The sequence below is a fragment of the Ambystoma mexicanum genome, chromosome 7p (assembly GCF_040938575.1).
Source record: "Ambystoma mexicanum isolate Mex_15411 chromosome 7p, UKY_AmexF1_1, whole genome shotgun sequence".
NCBI classification, from domain to species: Eukaryota; Metazoa; Chordata; class Amphibia; order Caudata; family Ambystomatidae; genus Ambystoma; species Ambystoma mexicanum.
The window spans coordinates 841,150,144-841,167,978 of record NC_090939.1 but is presented as its reverse complement, the minus strand read 5'-3'; the positions used below and the strand labels follow the sequence as shown (position 1 = coordinate 841,167,978).

Sequence of the window (17,835 nt, the reverse complement as noted above, 5' to 3'; positions counted from 1 at the left end):
CCAAACCATTTTTCCATTGTGAGCAATCCCTTTTGCCTAGAAGTCTACCTATTATATGCTTCTGTCCTTGTAATTGAAAACCGATTTTCCTATTTTAAACTAAACCCCTTCCCTGCACTGCATGTCATTGTAAACTCAATGTAAACGAATTTACATTTTCCACTGTATTTTTCCCTTTTGCTTTTGCTTTCTCCCAAAACCGATTTTCCCACTTAATTTCGATTGTTGCCCTGGCGTGCTGTTTAGTATTCTCTAAACTTTCCCTATCTCCTAAAGTATAAGCAATTTGAATTTCCTTTTATTCGGTCCCCTAGCACTTGTGAGTAATAATCAAAATCCCATTTTTCCATTTTGCTCCAAAACAAGTTTTTACTTTCTTTGCTAGCTTCCCATCTTGTGGTGGTGGGCTTTACACCAAATCCGTTTTTCTCTCTCTATTCCTACTCATTGCCACTGCCTTCCATTCAAAGGAATCAAGTTTAGCTGATGTTTGGGGGTGAGTTTTGCCGGGGGCAGTGCTGAACTGTTGGTGCTATCACTTGGTAAAAATTGTTCTTTATGTTTTGCCATTAAAGGACTGTGTGGCTTGTAATAGGATATCTTAACCTAATTGTTCTGTAGAGATCATTGCATTTGTGTTGCCACAACATTGGTGGCTCTGAAATTGTTTGGTTTTCCTTTTTCATTAAATAATAAATTGATAAATATCTTGTTGATACATACCTGCCTGGTTCCTAATCCGTTGTGACACAGGGTGTTTGTGGAGGTTGGGTGCGAGACGGTTTGGAGGCCTACTCAAAAAGAATCTGTAGTATATTCAAAATAAATGGCGCTTTATAGTGCGTCACATCCACTGTAGGGGAAGGAGTTCCCTAGCTGGCGTGTGCGGTGTTACAAACCGTGACAAGTGTCAAGCGTTGCCAAGGGAGGAGGCCACTGGCTAAGTGCTAGGGCAGAGGAATCCCAAGGGTGTGATGCACAGCTGCCACGTAATGGGCCCGCACGGGCAGTGCTGCGGGGAGTGGAGAATGCTAGTATACCTCAAGGGCACCGAGCAATCATTCGCTCCTGGTGAAAAAGTATCACTTGCAGGCAATCTTTTTTGCTTCTGGACAGCCTTAAAAACGAAGCACATAAGATAAGTGCATTACAACTCTTACGGTCCATACAATGCTTATGCATACATGTGATTATTTGCTTGTAATGAATAATTTTCTTCGTATTCTTGCAAAGCAGGATTAAGACCAAAATTGAGTAGACTAATAGTGTTTCATTATGTGACAAATGTACACTTTGAATGTAAGAAGAAGGCATTTTAATTTCCAAACATTCCTGGTAAGGTCTCTCTCTGATGAAAAAAAACAAGTGCAGGGGCCGTCCTGGCATGTGTAAACTCTGTGACCTAGGAATGATTATAATCCCACAGAATGGAGATTCTAAATTCAGGTCAACATGATTGCACAATATCCAAGCAGTTCCCTATAAGAGTAAAATTACTGGAAAAACAAAAAATGTCTTCTATTTTGTTTCCAAGCCCTCACTTCTGTACCCCCCTCTTCAGTAGATATGAATCTGTCAAGGGAAACTGTTACTTAAATTGCACTACAATCTTAATGTTCTTTTAGGATATAGATGCAATAGTCTGTTTACAACCTCCCAGTTTTGATTGATTTTGAAGGGGTGAATCGGCATGCACACAAATACAACCCGACATTTTTTAGTGTGTTTCAGGGATATCCACTATGGAGAAGCATTTCATTTTGTGATGCCCTTAATCTCAGTCTTTGAGTGTGCCCAAACGATTTCTAGAGATCTGATGTAATTTAATTTGTGAGCAAAACCAACTCCTTATTTAAATTGGTGCTAAAATTAATCAAGTTGGTCATTGTACAAGGACTAGGCTAGAATCCCACCCCAAGCCCGGACTGGTAATTACACACTACACCGTGGTTACTCTTAAGGGGAAGACTCCTACTTCATGAAGTCTCTCTACTGCTCTCGAGTGCCCATGGACTGTGGATGCATAATGAAACAAGAGACAGCCAGGCTCTGAAAAAATCTGTTAAGTAGTTAATAAGTCTGAAACAAATAGCTAAAGAGCGGACACCATCTGCCTTCCAACAAATATAAAGGGCAGACAAGGTGGAAAGATAGAGGCCATCATTACATAATTTGAGTGGTATTTTATGTCACCTGTAAGTAGCGCCTGGTGGAGAGGAAATACAGAAAAGCATTCCTTTGCTGCTGTGCCACACTGGGTCGGTTTTACTGCTGTCCAAGCCTGTCAGGTGGTGTGGGCCAGAACAGCCCTCAACACACAGGCAGGGCACTGCAGGTCCCACCATTATCCCATCACCAGTGTCGAAAGACTTCATTCTTTCTGAAAATCCCATGAATGAAAAATGTGGGTGTGATTAATTTGGAAAAGGTACATGCCCTGCAAAGGATTCATGGCAGTGATCCGACTGTTATCCGAGTACGCAATTCATGCAGTAGGGGAATAGGGAAGACACAGTGTGACTCTCGGCCAACCCGCCCCTTACTGGTTGGTAGGAGGAATGCTGTTGGCTCACTTCTTCTGTGCAGTTCAAGATGGCCTACTTCAGTAGACCTGTCGGGTTTGTGTAGCAAGGATGTGCTAGGGAAAAAAGGAGTCAAATGGTAGCAGAATGGGGCCTGTAGGAGAGCTTGTGTGCACCTCGAACTCCAGAGTCCTTATGTAGCGATTATAGGGGCTAATCCCTCAATCTCTTTCAGTAACGCTAGGCCCACCCTGGGGCACCATTTTAGCCACAACCCTAAAGTTAGCACCCTTTGTTATCATGGCTATGCCAGATACCTCACTTTCAAGAGTTGAACTGTATCACTCCCAACAATGTCGAGCTTCTCTAAAGATGCACATGTTATTTCATTCCATCGGCAGGGAATCATCACATAGTAACAACATAGGAAAGATCCCTATTTAACCAGTCTCATTAGCTCAGCTGTCAAAGGGACACATTTGATCTCTGCAGCACTAACTAATGCAGCCTAGGACACAGCGAGAGAAACACATGCATGCACCCTTCTTCAGTACCCTCATCCCCAACAACTCGCCTTTTGAGCATTGCAGTTTCCTTTCCCCTCTTAATACTTTATGAATGTACTTTTTTCTGGTCAGGAAGCATGCTGCTCAGGAGTCCAAACACAGGGCTCTCCTCATAAAATGGAATTGTGCCCCCCAAATGTAGAAGGGAGAGCACCCTACCAAAGTTAATCCATGGCATCAGTGTCCTGCTTGTATAGTGGCGTTTTGTAGAGATATTGTTAGGAATGGGGAGGTAGAAGCTGGGCTAATAATGCCCTTCACATGATAACCTAACACCTCTTCTGTATGGCATTACCCAATCTGATAGTTTCGAATTGATCGTATGGTACATCTGTCTGAATTCAGCCAGTACCTTTCGATCGATTCAAAACGATCAGATTGGGTAATCACTACCAAACATGGGGAGCGGGGGTGTCCCCCACTCCCCATTTTTGGTAGTGATGGCCTTTGGTGGTCGCGGGTGTCCCCCCGCCCCCCACTTCCGGAGGTTTAGAGGCAGGGGACGAAAAAAAAAAGAAAAGCAGACAGTGCAGCGTCGGATCCAACCCGCGTACGACGGGGATGGAACTGACGCCACAGGGTCAGAACATAAGCAGACGCCAAAATGTTACGTAGGGGGTGAGGGGTGTATTGGGGGCAGTGGGTGGTTTAAGTTTAGCCAGATTTGGCTGTGGCAAAATTGTCTGTGGCAAAATTGACCATGGTCAATTTGGCCTTGAAGAATTCTGCTACGACCAAATCGTGCACAGCGCTGCAAAGCTGCAGGCCCATGGTAAGCTCTATATAAATGTTACTTATTTCCGTTAGGAAAAATTGCCTGTTTCTGCATGCTGCATTATTTCTAAAAGACTTTTTTCGCCATTGAGAAGGTTCACTATCACGCCACTGAATTGTCTGGGATTATTTTAACTGTTCAAGCCTGGAGTTTATCCAAAACCAGTTTTTAAGGAAGGTGGTGGGTCTCTCCCCTCGTACCTCAGGTGATGCCTCGAGGCTACTACTGGGCATATACAGCATCGCATTTCTAGCCGAACACAAGAGTTTTTTCTTAAAAGCACAATCAAATGGCAATGAGAACCCTGAGGTTGCAGAAATAGTTTCTTCACCAGCACATGACGTGTTTTCTCAGTTCAAAATTGTCACAGTTCTACTGAAGAAATGGGGCTTTGACTGTGGCTCGGTTTGCAATAGGGCATTAACTAAGCCCGTCCTTAAAATTAGGACGAAACAGCCAGAATGTGATGCTGAAATGAGCTAGTTAAACGTCCATCAATTACATTTGCGACTTTAAGCTAAGTTTCAGCTGGGAAAAGTGATAAAGGAACTCTTAGATCACCAGAGCACAGAAGGATGATTTTAATGACCCGGTTTAACGTGTTCCCACTGAAGCCCCTCATACATTGGTTGGGGGTGTGACAAGGAGTTTCCTTGCAGGTTTGTCTATTGAGGAAGATCCTTTACATTTTCTGCTGGTCTGCCCTGATTTTTCCGATCTTAGAAGGTTATGGCTTAAGAGACATTTTATTAAAAATTAAGTTGGGTCTAGGTGCTTATTTATGAACCACAAAGATATTCATTTTATTTTGGATGTTTGTGAATTTGTAAAAGCTGCTTTCAAAAGACTTGCAAGGCTTTCGTAAAGGTGTATCAATTTGCTTTTAAATGGGCTTTGCCGATTAAGAGCTGGTTAGCCAAGTTGTTAATAAGAATTGGGAAGTTTCAGTGAAGTGTTTTTGTTTTTTTTTTAGTAAATTGTTATTTTGATTTTATTCTTTTTCGTCTTTTTTGCAGTTTCGGGTATTGATTGTATTGTTTTAAACATTTTGTTAATGGGTATGGACGAATATAAAGTGTTAATTTTCTCACTATCACAACTTTCCTCGTGAAATTGAAATCATACCAGCTTTAATCACTAGAAATGAAATGTTTTAGTTTCTTAAAGAAATGTAACCACGTCATGGAACTTTTTTGAAGTATTCACGCATTATGTGCTTTTTCACCAGGTGGCAGAAGGTCAGGAGATCTGTGTAATTGAAGCTATGAAGATGCAGAACAGTATGACAGCGCTCAAAACTGGCAAGGTACAATATGTTTGTTTTTGATACATTTTTTAAAAAATTAGGACATGGACAAACTATCAAGGGCAGTTGCAAGGCATTAGGCATTCATTCACTAAGTGGAGCTCTTAAAAGATGCACTTTTAATTTTGGGAGAATACAATCCCCAAACTATAAAAGTCTTATGAAGTGATGGAAAATAGATCTAAAGCAACACATTCAATCAATCAATCAACTAACTTTGTTCGGCCATCAAAGTACATCCTATCACAATAATATACTTGGTGTACATAATACAACATACCAAAAGAAAAACAAAAAAGGGAAAGCAGGCAGCAGGAGTATAAGGAAATCGGTGGCAGGAAACACAATGGTTGGGTGAGCCCTTTGATTATAGTCATGGCCCAATTTGAAGTTCCAAGGAATACCTGGGCCAGCCACTTTAGTCCCCACCAAGCCTCCTCCCCAAGGGAAATAATATTTGCGCCAGTTAGTGGCGTGGTAAACGGAATAGTTCCAAGTGGGGCAAAAAGACCAGAGTGGGAGAATGGGCTAATAGAGATCCTGCTCTTGGCCATCGGGGCCACCAACCCACTACTTCCCAGGACACCGTTGGCCACTCTCCAGTCTCAGAATTCCAGTTTTCCGGTGTCGTGGGGGTTCTTGCCCTTGCTCACTACTCTACAGCAGCACACCATGGCTTCCCTGGACACAAAAGCGCAGCCTCTAACAAAACGTAACCGGTGTAAACATTTGTTTAAGAGGGCGTCCCTTGGTTCTTTCTTGTTCCCAGCCAATATGGGTACCCAGTGGAGATATACTGTAGCACTTTTGGGCCTCCCCTCTTCACGGCACTTAAAAATGCTCCCTCTATAGCGTGAGCTGTGTGCTCTAATCTCCTCCATGCTGGCCCATTTGGTACCCATAGTACTTGAGTCACGGGCCTCCAGTAGGGTGGTCGTTAACTTGAGTTTCGGAGCCTTACTGTTTGAATGGAGTCTCACAGGGTCCGGATTGTGATGGACAGTGTTCGCTACAGGGGTTACAGAGCTCGGATTATAACATTCTATAGGGCATTCCGCAGATAGATTATTAAACCTCCTCGCAGCAAGTGAGGCGTTGGGGAGCTCCCCCTGCAGGCCCCTCCTCTCCTTCCCTGGGCCTCTATCATGACAAGTAAGAGTTTCCTAATAGCTGCCAGCTCGGCAAGCACTTAGTTACAGTTACACCCCTGGACTTTGCGTACATCCTCTGCGGGAAAATCAATGGTGGTATCAATGCCATAGGTGGTTGCGTGATTTAGGGACTGGGGGGCCCTGAAAGGAGTTCGACGGAGAAAGAGCTAGCCGTGAGTACATGATCGACAAGTTCTCACTCCAGGCGCCACAAGAGGAGCTAAAAGGGAGTTTGTCTTCAATGTGTTGTAGATTGCTGTGTCAAATGGGACCAGACAATATGGTACAGAGGAGCGCATGGGATGGACTGTTTGAGAGCCAGGAACCAGCGGAGAATCAGGAGCCGGTCTTGTGGTCACACGGATAAACTTTAATGGCGGGTGCATTTGTTGGGGACAGCTGAGGTGACCTCCTCCATCACTGGTGTAGGCAACTTCGCCATTCCAAGGTTTATCAGATCAGGTGGACGAGACTGGGTGGGTCTGGTAGATATCAAGTTGGAATCGAGGGGGGCGGGGGGTCACATTACCGCAGTATGCTACATAAGATTGAGGGAGAGAAGTCATTTACACCTGCAGGTCCTGTTGCTTTGCCCTTGGCCATATCCATTCATGCAGATTTCCCTCAAGTGATGGACATTCTTCCATTAGTGGCTAAGTCTTCTGGGTTTATAGCTGTGCGGCCTCCCCCCTGGCAGATGGCAGGCGAGCCCCCTATGCTGCTGAGCATCTCTCCTCTGTGACAGTCCTCCGGTGCAATTCATGCCCCTCCCAGAGGTTCTTGTCTGAAACTCAGACATTGGTGGATCTCTTCTATCAGGGAATAAACCTCCTCCCCAGGATTGCTGGGGCTGTTATCAGATGCCCTGTGATCTGTTCCCGCTGCCTCCTCACAGCCAATATCTTGCGCTGGGACTTGTGCTCTGGTTGGTTCTGTTTAGCTGGCTGGGTGGTGAGCTGTGTGCAAAAGAGGAGCGGGGGAAAAGGAGAGATGGGCGAGGACTCAACAAGCGGTCCGGCGTTACTGTTGTGCCTAATTACTGGCCCAACAATCATCCCCTCAAGGTTCCACTGGAGTCTTCAGCTCAATTTCAGCTTGTTGTAACCTTGCGCTCACTTCGTATCCTCAGAAGGACTTCAGGGGGACGTTCCGGCTTAGCCTTGCTTTGGTTTGCCTTAGGGCCCCGCTGTGCCGGACACCTGCAGCGCCAAACACCCCCGTGCCCTTGCCCCGCCGCAGGCTTCACCACTGCAGGGACTTTGCCGGCAGAAAATGGGCAAGCGGGCATGGCCTGCAGGGAGCAGCGAGTCCTCAGAACCCCCAGAGTGGCGCTAAACACTGCGCCCTTGCCCCGAAAGCACCACATTCACTCCTATTATAACTCACTTTATAGACTACCATGGCATTGCACCTAAGGAAATTTGGGTGGTTCCGTTGGCAGGATGTACTCGATAAGATTGCAGGTGTGGTTTTCTCCATTGGGCCACATTATTTCAAACTACTTGCTTCCAGAAACTGTGCCAATAAACCATTTTTTGCAAAGGTTTAACTGTGCATTGGCACAGTCCAGCTCATTCAGCACGGTACTGTCACTCTTCAAGGATTCCCAGTTTGCTTCTCAGCAGGTAATGTGTTTTGTTTGTCCAATGTGGGTACCAGCGGAATACTGCTTCATAAATTTACCCTCTTGCAGAAATGTAGCAAAATATTTGTTATCTTTAGCAGTTGTTACTCCTCCGTCCCATCCCCTTTCCTCCATCCTGTATGGACGTCCCTTGCGGGGGACGGAAACTGAACCTTTTTTCCACCAGAAAAACATATTTCCCCATTAAATTTACTGGCGCGCCCCCGGAAGCGCAAACTCCCTTAACCCTGCCCACCGGTGCCACACCTCAGTCCCCTTTCCCATGACAACGGGAACAGACCGCTACCACCAGCGCTCCTGGGTGAGGCCTCAAGCCTCACAATTCCACGCGCTTTCCCCAAAATCTTTTCTTTTTTCTTTTGCAGATTTGGGAACACCGTCCACCAGTGCCCTAGTTTGTCCCCAGCGCATGTCGGCCTTGACAGGCTTTAGCAGGTGCCTGTTTTGCAATGGTTCCTTCCCCACAGCAGATCTGCATGCATTGGGTCTCTGGTGCCGTGGTGAAGACCACGGATGGGACTGGTGCTCCGCGTGTGACACACTCACTCCCAGGTCGCTTAAACACTGGCTCGCGTGTTGGAAAGAGCTGTTCAACAGGATTACTCCACAGAACATCAAGGACTACGTCCGGAGGAAGACAAAGAAGGTAGGTGCCTTTTTCTCCAAAGCACCCCACAGCGGCGATTCCTTCCTGGGGAAGGCCTCTAGCGGGAGGAGTAAAATTCGCCCCTCGCACCCGCTCAGGAAGCACAGAGGCTCACACAGCTACCGGCCTCATGGCTGAGGGGTCCAAGGGCCCTACCGGCTCCACACCCGAGGGGCCTGTGAGCTGTACTACTACTGGGACTCTTCCTGAGGGGGCGTGCCCTGATACCGCATTCTTACCAGAGGGGCCGCCTATACGCACAGCCAGCACAGCCTACTGGGTAAACACCTGAGGTGCGGGGCGGGGCAGAGCCGGTGCAGACAGGCATGCAGGCCGAGCCCGGGAACATGCCGGCTAAAGGTCCACGTGCTGGCGGCACGGACAAAATGGTGGCGGCACGAGACAAGATGGCTGCCACTCCCAATCATCAAAGCCGTGAACCCAAGCAGGCAGCAGCGGAGGCCCAGCAGCCCGGTGATCAACAGAAGAGAAGCTTTACTCCAAGGGCAGACTGGGTTCCAATGATGCCTGTCACCAGGACCATGTCTTATCCCAACATCCCGGGTTCCGGGTACAGTGACTCTATGTACGGACAAGGGATGGGGAGGCAGCAGGCGTATCCGCCACCGACCCCTGTGCAGGATCGCACCCAGCCAGCCTGTGAGGACATGTTTTTCGACAAATACGTGTCTCTCATGCGGTCCCCACAAATGAGCACCATTGTCAGGGGCATTATCAAGGACATGTTGCCTCCGGCTCCGTCTGGCAAGCACAGCTGATACCTCCGGCTCCACCTCCGGAGCAGCCCACTCCTGAGGTTCCAGCAGCTCCGGTACAGGTGCACACCCCCATACTGGAAGTGCCTCCAAAGGATGCTGGGGTCAATATCCACCCACCCATCCCTCCACCACCCGGGGGCAGATGACCATCAGGACACAGATGAGGAATAGCAGGACACACCTTCCTCAGCAAAAGCCTTACATTACAGGATTGCTGGCCTGGAGGAATGCCTGGGCATCCCCCAGTCGCAGAAGGAGCTCCCTGCGGCAGGAGTTCTGGCAGAGGTCCTGAGCATCGGGGCAGAGGCGAGGTCTGGCATCCCTCTACAGAAGGATGTGGAGGCTTTAGCCAAGAAGGGTCCACGCAACCGGTTAACAAGAAGCTGGATGCTCAGGCTGAGGGGGACAGCATGCTACTCTCTACCCACCCACAACCTCTGTCATCTGTTATCACTGCAGCATCCATGAATGCCAAGCCCCAGGCGTCCTTATCTAGTACTGTAATGACAGCCCTCTTGAACAAGGAGGAAAAGACACTTGAATCATACGGCAAGAAGGTCTACTCTAATGCTGGTCTACATCTGAGGCAGGCCAACGTAGACGCCATCCTGGCTGTGGCTAATCAATGCCTTTGGAGGGAAATCACAGACTTTCTGCCTAACATCCCTACGGACAGACCAGCCTCATTCAAAGCGGGCCTAGCTGAGGCAAAACCCGTTGCACAGGACATTATGGAGGCCACTGTAGCCCACATCGACACGGCTAACATGGTGATCTGTCTGGCAACGGACATGAGGTGCACTGCCTGACTTAAAGCTACCAGGTTCAACTCGAATGTTCAGAATAGAATCCTGGAACTTCCATTCGAAGGGGGTGATCTTTTCCACTCCACAACTGATGAAGAGCTGGACAAGAAGAACAACAGCTCTCAGACAGCGATTCTTACCCAGCCAGTAGCTAAGCCTTTCTCACAGGCACAATGTCGCTCACACAAGAGGCGATCTTTTGGTGGCTTCTGCGGGTTCCAGGACCGCAAAGCCAGACAGCCTGAGTCAGCAGTCCGCACAGACGAAAAACCACAAAGCCTCAAATAAGGGGTTCCTCCAGTCCCCCTCTGCATTCATCACCCTCTGACTAGAAGAAACAATGACAATTCTTTTCAGGTCCGCAGCACCCCAGTCGAGGGCAGGCTGGCCCTGCAGTCAGGCTTGGCGGGCAAACTTTGCGGACGCAAGGGTCATCTCAGTTGTGACCTGGGGCCTCCGGGTAACCTCTTCGTTCTCCTCTCCCGAGTTCTCCCCCCTCTCCCACAGATCGGTAAACCATCACTCCTAGCAGACATTTTCTCCCTTGTAGAGAGCAAAGCAGTAGAGGAGGTCCCTCCCCCCCCAGCGGGGGCAGGGATTTTACTCCGGCATCTTTGCTATTCAAAAGATGAACCAGGCTGGCCTGCGAGTGATGTTGGATTTGTCTTCGCTGAATCTTTACCTAAGCGGACAGGCTCATCTCCACCCTATTCGACCTGGGGTTGGGGTTTTCAATCAACTACCAGAAATCCCAGCTCATCCCTACACAGTTGCTAGTGTTTCTGAGCCTGTTGTGGGACCCACAGCAGCAGAGGGTATTCCCCACAGGGCACAAGGTTACAGTGATTCGGACTGCCGTCTTCCATTTGCACAGCAAGTCAATAACCATGGCTTGTTGGTGTGAACACCTTCTGGGCGTGCTGGCAGCATGCCTCCTGGTGGTCCCGTACACCAGGCTCTGCATGAGGAGGCTTCAGTTGCATTTTACGAATTCCTGGGATCAGGAGTCGGGCCATCAGGGGGCCTAGGACTCCAACCCACAGCATATGGACCACAATCTCAAATGGTGGCTGCAAGGGGAGGACACCTTGGTGGGCAGATGGTTCCATCCACCCCATTCTCCTCCCTCCATGGGTGGGGAGCCACTCTGGGAACGCGCTCGGTGCATGGCCATTGGACCCAGACGGACCAGCAGAATCACATCAACTGGCTGGAACTTTTGGGAATCTAGTTGGCCCTCAAGTCCTTTCTCCCTACCATCAAGGGCAGGTCTGTGTGCATTCAGACAGACAAAACGACCTGCATGTACTATATCAACCAACAGGGGGCACCATATCCCCACAGCTGTGCTCTTTGGCCCTGGAAATCTGGGAATGGGCTATCAGTCAGGAGGTGTGGATCTCGGCGGTCCACCTTCCCAGAGAATCCAACCTGGAAGCAGACAGACTCAGTTGCCTGGCCGCCGACAGTTACGAGTGGCAGCTGAATGGGAGAGTCTACAAGGAAGTTTTCAGCAGATGGGGCCACCCCACCACAGACCTATTTGCGATGGTAAACAACCAGACGTGTCGGCAATTCGCAACCTTGGGAGGAAGGGATGCAACTCTCTAGGGGGACGCACTCCAGATACACTGGGACGGGATGTGGGCATATGCATTCCCAACCACAATGCTGGTGCAAAAGGTGGTGAGCAAGATCAGGAACTTGAAGATAATCCTCATAGCGCCTCCTGGCTGGCACAACTCTGGTTCTCGGACCTACTGTCAACCCAGCCGGAGATGGTACTTCCGCAGGCGAAAGGCCCTCTTCCAGCGCAGCAGGGAGGTGCAGTGCTACACCTCTGCCCGGAGAAGCTAGCCCTAGCGGCCTGGTTCCTGAACAGCTGACGCTCCAGCACCTTCAGTTGTCTAGCGTTAATCCGGAGATCATTCAAAGTGCCAGAGTCAGGCTACGCGCAACCAGTAATAAAGCAAATGTACAAGATTCTATTTTTGAGCTAAGGAAAATGGGGTGAATCCTCTGACATGCACCCAGGACCAAGTCTCATCATTTTCGGCCAATCTTGCCAGGTCGGGTGTCCAGGTGGGTATCTACCAGACATATGTTGCCGCTATTGGCGCATACAGGAACTCCGACTCTTATCCTGTCTTGTGACAATCCCAAATTGAAAAAATACCTGACAGGCTTGACCAGGCTGTATCCCCCGGTCAAACGCCTGCATCCACTTTGGGACCTCAACGTGGTTAAGTACTATAGCCCACAAACTATTCAAACCCATGGCCATCAAGATGGCCACTCGGAAGACAGCCCTTCTGGTTGGGCTTATGTCAGCTCACAGAGTGAGTGAGATCCGGGCGTTTGTCGCCTCAGAGCCATACACTAGATTTCACAAAGACAAGCTGGTGCTCCGCACCCACCGCAAGTTCCTTCCATAGGTGGTGTCATCCTTTCACATCAACAAGGAGATTGTGTGGCCACACTCTGAGACCTGGTGCGGCCCCCTGGATCCTGCAGATCGGCTGCCGACGCCCGGGAGACGTTGGTCATTTCTACACGGGTGGCGGCCTACACCCACGGCCCAGGTGAGGAGCTGGGTTGGGTTGACACTCGCCCTCATTGTTCCTTTCTGGATCTGCCCTGCAGCCCACTCCCTGGACCCCTCTACCTTTGCTCCACCTCAGCGGCCTGCAACTATTGGACGGTGAAACTTGCCGCTGCACCCCTGCGCTTCACATTGCATCGTGCCTGATCTGTCGGGTCACCTCATCACGCTTGCAATGTCCAACAGATCCAGGGGGACCAACAAGGTGTGCACCATGGACAAGTTTGCAAAGGCAGCCCCATGTGTAGACCAGGGCGCTGCGACATCCGCTCAGGAAGATCCCGAATCCGAGCCCCCCCTGGAGCAATGGCCCCTGATCTCACTGCCATGATGGAGTCGATGGCCAAAAACTTTGCCTTGTTCCATGAAAAATTGGATGATATTAATGCCAACGTTGCTTCCCTTAAATCTTGAGTCGATCAGGCGGGAACAAGGATTACTGGGGCGGAAAACAGAATCGGGGCTAACGAAGATCAACAACACACTTTGCAGGATGCAGTGGCCACCCTGACCTGCGACATGAACGCAGTGAAGTCAATGTGCGATGACCTTGAATCCCACTCGTGAAGAAACAACCTACGCATAATAGGGGTTCCTGAAAATGCCTTGAAGGGGCGCATGGAGCTGGCAGTCGAAAATCTACTTAAAGACCTATTGGGAGACCCCGCACTATCCCCTTTTTTTACAGTCAAGCGAGCTCACCGGGCCCTGTCCTCGCATCCCAAGCCGGGAGATTTCCCCAGACCCATCATTGCCAGGATCCTCAACTACAGGGACCGGGACCTCATCCTACGCCTGTCACGCGATAAAGGCAACCTACGCCTAGACTCAAATACATTCGGATATTCCCTGACTTCTCCATTGGGGTGCAGCAGGAGAGGCATCAATTCCTGGGAGCCAAGAAACTGCTACCTGAGCGTAATGTCCCGTATGCGATCCTCTTCCCAGCCCGGCTCAAAATTACCTTCAAAGAAAAGTTGTTCTTTTTTACGGTGCCCGAGGAGGCTGTCAAATTTATAGAGTCCCAGATACCGCTGCCTAATCACAATGGCATCCCTATGGATGATGACTAAACTCAAATCACTTTGTATTTCAGCTATCTGTTTGCTATTGATTGTTCCTCTATGTGCTGATAGCAATACAGCCTTATTGGCTTACCTGTATGCACGCATTGAATACCTGTGTCGATCACATATGCATAGTTCACCGCCGGTGGCCGGCGGCTGCTCTCCGCCATGCATACCGGCTGGCCGTTATTGAATATCCCACTTGTTGGGTGTTGACCCACTTGTAACCACAGGCCTAGACACGGAACGCTAGAGTGCGGTGGTCTTCACCCCCTGGTCAGCTTAATCATGCTTATTCGCTCAGGCTCGGCCCATATGAGCCGGTTATGATCAGTCTGCATATGTTTTATTCGATGTACTGTTGGTAACCCATTGCCATTTCTATTTGTCCAAGTGTCCACCACACGGCAACAGCGCACCCCACTGTGATTGCAATGTTTAATTTTGTTAATTTGAAGTTGGGTATTGGCCCCGGTTGAACCAATGGGATTACCGACCCACGTTGGGAACCACCTGTTGTCCCCTTTTTCGTGGGACATTTTGATATTGACTGGTGGGGGCAGGGGGATTACACTGCCTGCTTGGTTGGGGCGGTGAGGGAGTGAGGGAGGGGGGTGGAGAGGGTTTGATTTGTGTTATGGAAAAAGGCAGAGGCGGATTGGCAGACCACAGTGCATCAGTGGGCCCCAGTGGGGGCGGCCTCCGCCCTAGATTCACTTTACGACAACGGTGGTGGGATGTTTCTTAGATCATTAAAATGCCTGTAACGGTGATGTCCTGGAATGTACGGGGCCTGAGCAATTACACCAAAGCTTGTAAAATCATGGTGTACGCCAACAGACACGGTTGCAAAATACTGCTCCTGCAGGAGACACACTCAACGGGCCCTCTAACCAAAAGTATAGCACCGGCATGGGGTCCACATAGATATTTCACCTCATATTCTACGCGTGCTAGAGGGGTATCGACGATGATCCATAAATCACTTAAGTTTGTTCTCCACAAGAGCTATATAGACCCGGAGGGGAGATACACTGTATTGTACTGCGCCATAGCCAACAGAGAGTATTTGCTGGTGAATACCTATGGCCCTAATGTTGACTCTCCTGACTTTGTTGACCTGGTGTCCATATTGCTAGGGTACGTGGGGGTGCAGATCATCTGGGGTGGGGATATGAACTTCATACTAGACGCCATGCTGGATAGGACTAGCACAGCCCCCAGGCCCTTATCTGGTGCTACGCATAGACTACTGACTCACAGCACGACACTTGACATTCAAGATGCATGGAGGGCATTACACCCGCAAACGCATAAGTACACCTACTACTCTTCAGTGCACGATAGTTCCTCCAGGATTGACATTATTTCTATTATCCGGTTCTATGCTGGGCAGAGTGTTGGAAACACAGGATACTTGCGCGTACCTTGTCGGATCACTCACTGATTTTGATAACCCTGGAATTGGGAATACCTGCCCCTACTTTCAACACATGGCGATTCAAATTGCCCGCTCTGCAAGATATTGTATTTAAGGCGGAGATCCTTGCTGACATACAGTCCTATTTTGAGCACAATACGCCCCAGTCCACCACCCTGGGGATCCGCTGGGATGCTTTCAAAGCCTTTATCAGGGGGTGCGTCCATTTCCCGGGAGACGGGAGTCCTTAAAACCATAAGAGCTGCCCTGTCCTGCTCCGAAACTAAACTACGGGACCTGGAGCGAGCCCACCCGGCCACGATTGACCCGAGTGTCCTCTCCCAGATCAGCGAAGAGCTCAAGTTTTTTAATGAACAAGCCACTAGGGAAGTCCAGTACTTCAGCCGTCCACAGGCTGCATGGAAGTATGGCGAGGGTGACAGACTCGGCGAAACGCTGGCCGCCTTGGCGAGGGGTGAGTGGGGCCAAACCCAAATTACCTGCGTTAAGGATAGCCAGGGGGCAATATAGTGGTCTGAGCAGCAAATCCTTGAAGTCTTCACTGGCTTCTATTCGGAACTATACTCTCAACCCCTAGAACATAGTGACGTTCAGATGCGGGATCTCCTTGGGCAGATACCCACTACCTGTGTCTCCTTCGCAACAAGAGACCAATTAGATTCTCCTGTTACATTAGATGAAATAGTGGAGGCCATATCTAGTTTTCCTAAAGGAAAGGCACCGGGCCCCGGCGGGCTAACGGCTGAATTTTATCAGGAGCATGTAGCTATATTGGCCCCCGAACTGCTCGAAGTGTGGAACGAGTCACTCCGGCTAGGATCCCTTCCTCCGACACTACGCAAGGCCGTCATTACGGTCCTGCTCAAGCCTGGTAAGCCTAGCGATGACTGTGGATCTTACCGGCCCCTCTCACTAATGAATTTGGATACTAAAATCTTTGCTAAGGTGATTGCTAACCGCTTCCTACCTGTCATGTCGTATATGGTGCACGATGACCAGTCAGGTTTCGTGCCCGGGAGATCCACGTCCCATAATATCAGAAGGCTTCTTAACGTCATGTCGCGATTGACCCGGGTGTGAGTGCAGTTGCGGTCACCCTGGATGCTCAGAAGGCCTTCGACATGGGCATCGGTCCCAGGATGATTGCATACATCAAGTTGTTATACACCTCCCCAGTTGCCAGGGTCTGTGTCAACTCCCAAACGTCCGCTCTGTTCCCTCTCTTCAGAGGCACCCGACAGGGATGCCCGTTCTCCCCGATCCTATTCGCCCTGGCTATTGAGCCCATGGCGGACTTTCTTAGGGAGCGCCACTTACATAAAGGGATACGGCTACAGGATACCCACAAAATTATCTCACTCTACGCGGACGACGTGATGTTGTTAGTCAGAGACCCCAATGTCCACCTTGATCCAATCCTGTGTGACATTACCCGCATTGGTACATACTCTGGTTTCACTATTAATTATACCAAATCCGAGCTCTTCCCCCTCACAAGCTCCACAGTACAACCTGCCACTGAGTACCCGCTCTGCTGGTCCCCTGACGGGATTAAATACCTGGGAATCCAGGTGTCTCTGACCAAAGACTCACTCGTAGCAGACAACTACCTGGCCGCGGCAGAACAAGCGGAAGCCAAGATAGCGCGTTGGCGCTCTCTCCCCCTATCACTAGCCGGGTGACTTTTGCTGGTAAAGATGATACTGCTCCTTAAGCTGCTGTACATATTCACCAACGTACCTGTCTGGCCCGGTAAGAAATACTTAGCAGATTTACACAAGCTGTGTGCTCAGTTTCTGTGGCACTCGGGTGCTGTGCATAAAAAATGGACTGATATGACACTTCCCTACAAAAAAGGTGGGTTCACTGCCCCTGACATGCTGCGGTACTGTGTCGCAGCGCAGGCATAGTTCGCCTCTTATTGGTACCCTGGCCTCCTCTCCCCCCCGCCCACATGTCAAGCTGGAGACCCTTGGGGCATCTGGCACCAACATAATGACTTTAATATTACATCGACGATACAAGCCGGACTCGCCCATTGATCCGGTCCGAGCCACTGTGCATGCCTGGGGCCGGATTTTCACTGCATGTGATGAGGGCCACCCATACTACAAATGGCTTCCCACTTGGTGGTTTCCTGGGCTGGAACCCACAAACGACTTGGCCCTGGTGTGACACTGGGGAGTCACTGGGGTACCTAGCCCTAACTGACTTCTACCCGGACGGGCAATTCATAACACTGCAGACTTGGAAGCCGGGTCACTCGGGGTCACCACTGGAACTCTTCGAATTCTACAGACGCCGGGCTGCTTTTCGTAATGCTTGGCAAGAGTTTCCCAATGAGCCCCCTGACTCCCCTGGGATTTCCTACATTGCCAACTCGGGTGGTGCCCGTGGGGTGGTATCTTCATTATACAAACTTCTCCTAACTGGTACTCCACCACAGCCCTCCAGGGCCCGGGACGACTGGGCATTTGAACTGGAGTTAGAACTCACAGACCAACTGTGGGGGAAAATGTGCTCTCACAC

The 17,835-nt window shown here is 49.6% G+C and overlaps 1 protein-coding gene across 1 annotated transcript in view; it reads left to right on the top strand.

The window, feature by feature from the left end:
• The window catches only part of PCCA (propionyl-CoA carboxylase subunit alpha), a 3,020,006-nt gene that overhangs the window by 2,957,645 nt on the left and 44,526 nt on the right, over positions 1–17,835 (top strand). The window contains exon 23 of the mRNA XM_069637005.1: positions 5,092–5,169. Coding sequence (XP_069493106.1) covers positions 5,092–5,169 — 78 coding nt within the window. The remainder of the gene's footprint in view (positions 1–5,091; positions 5,170–17,835) is intronic.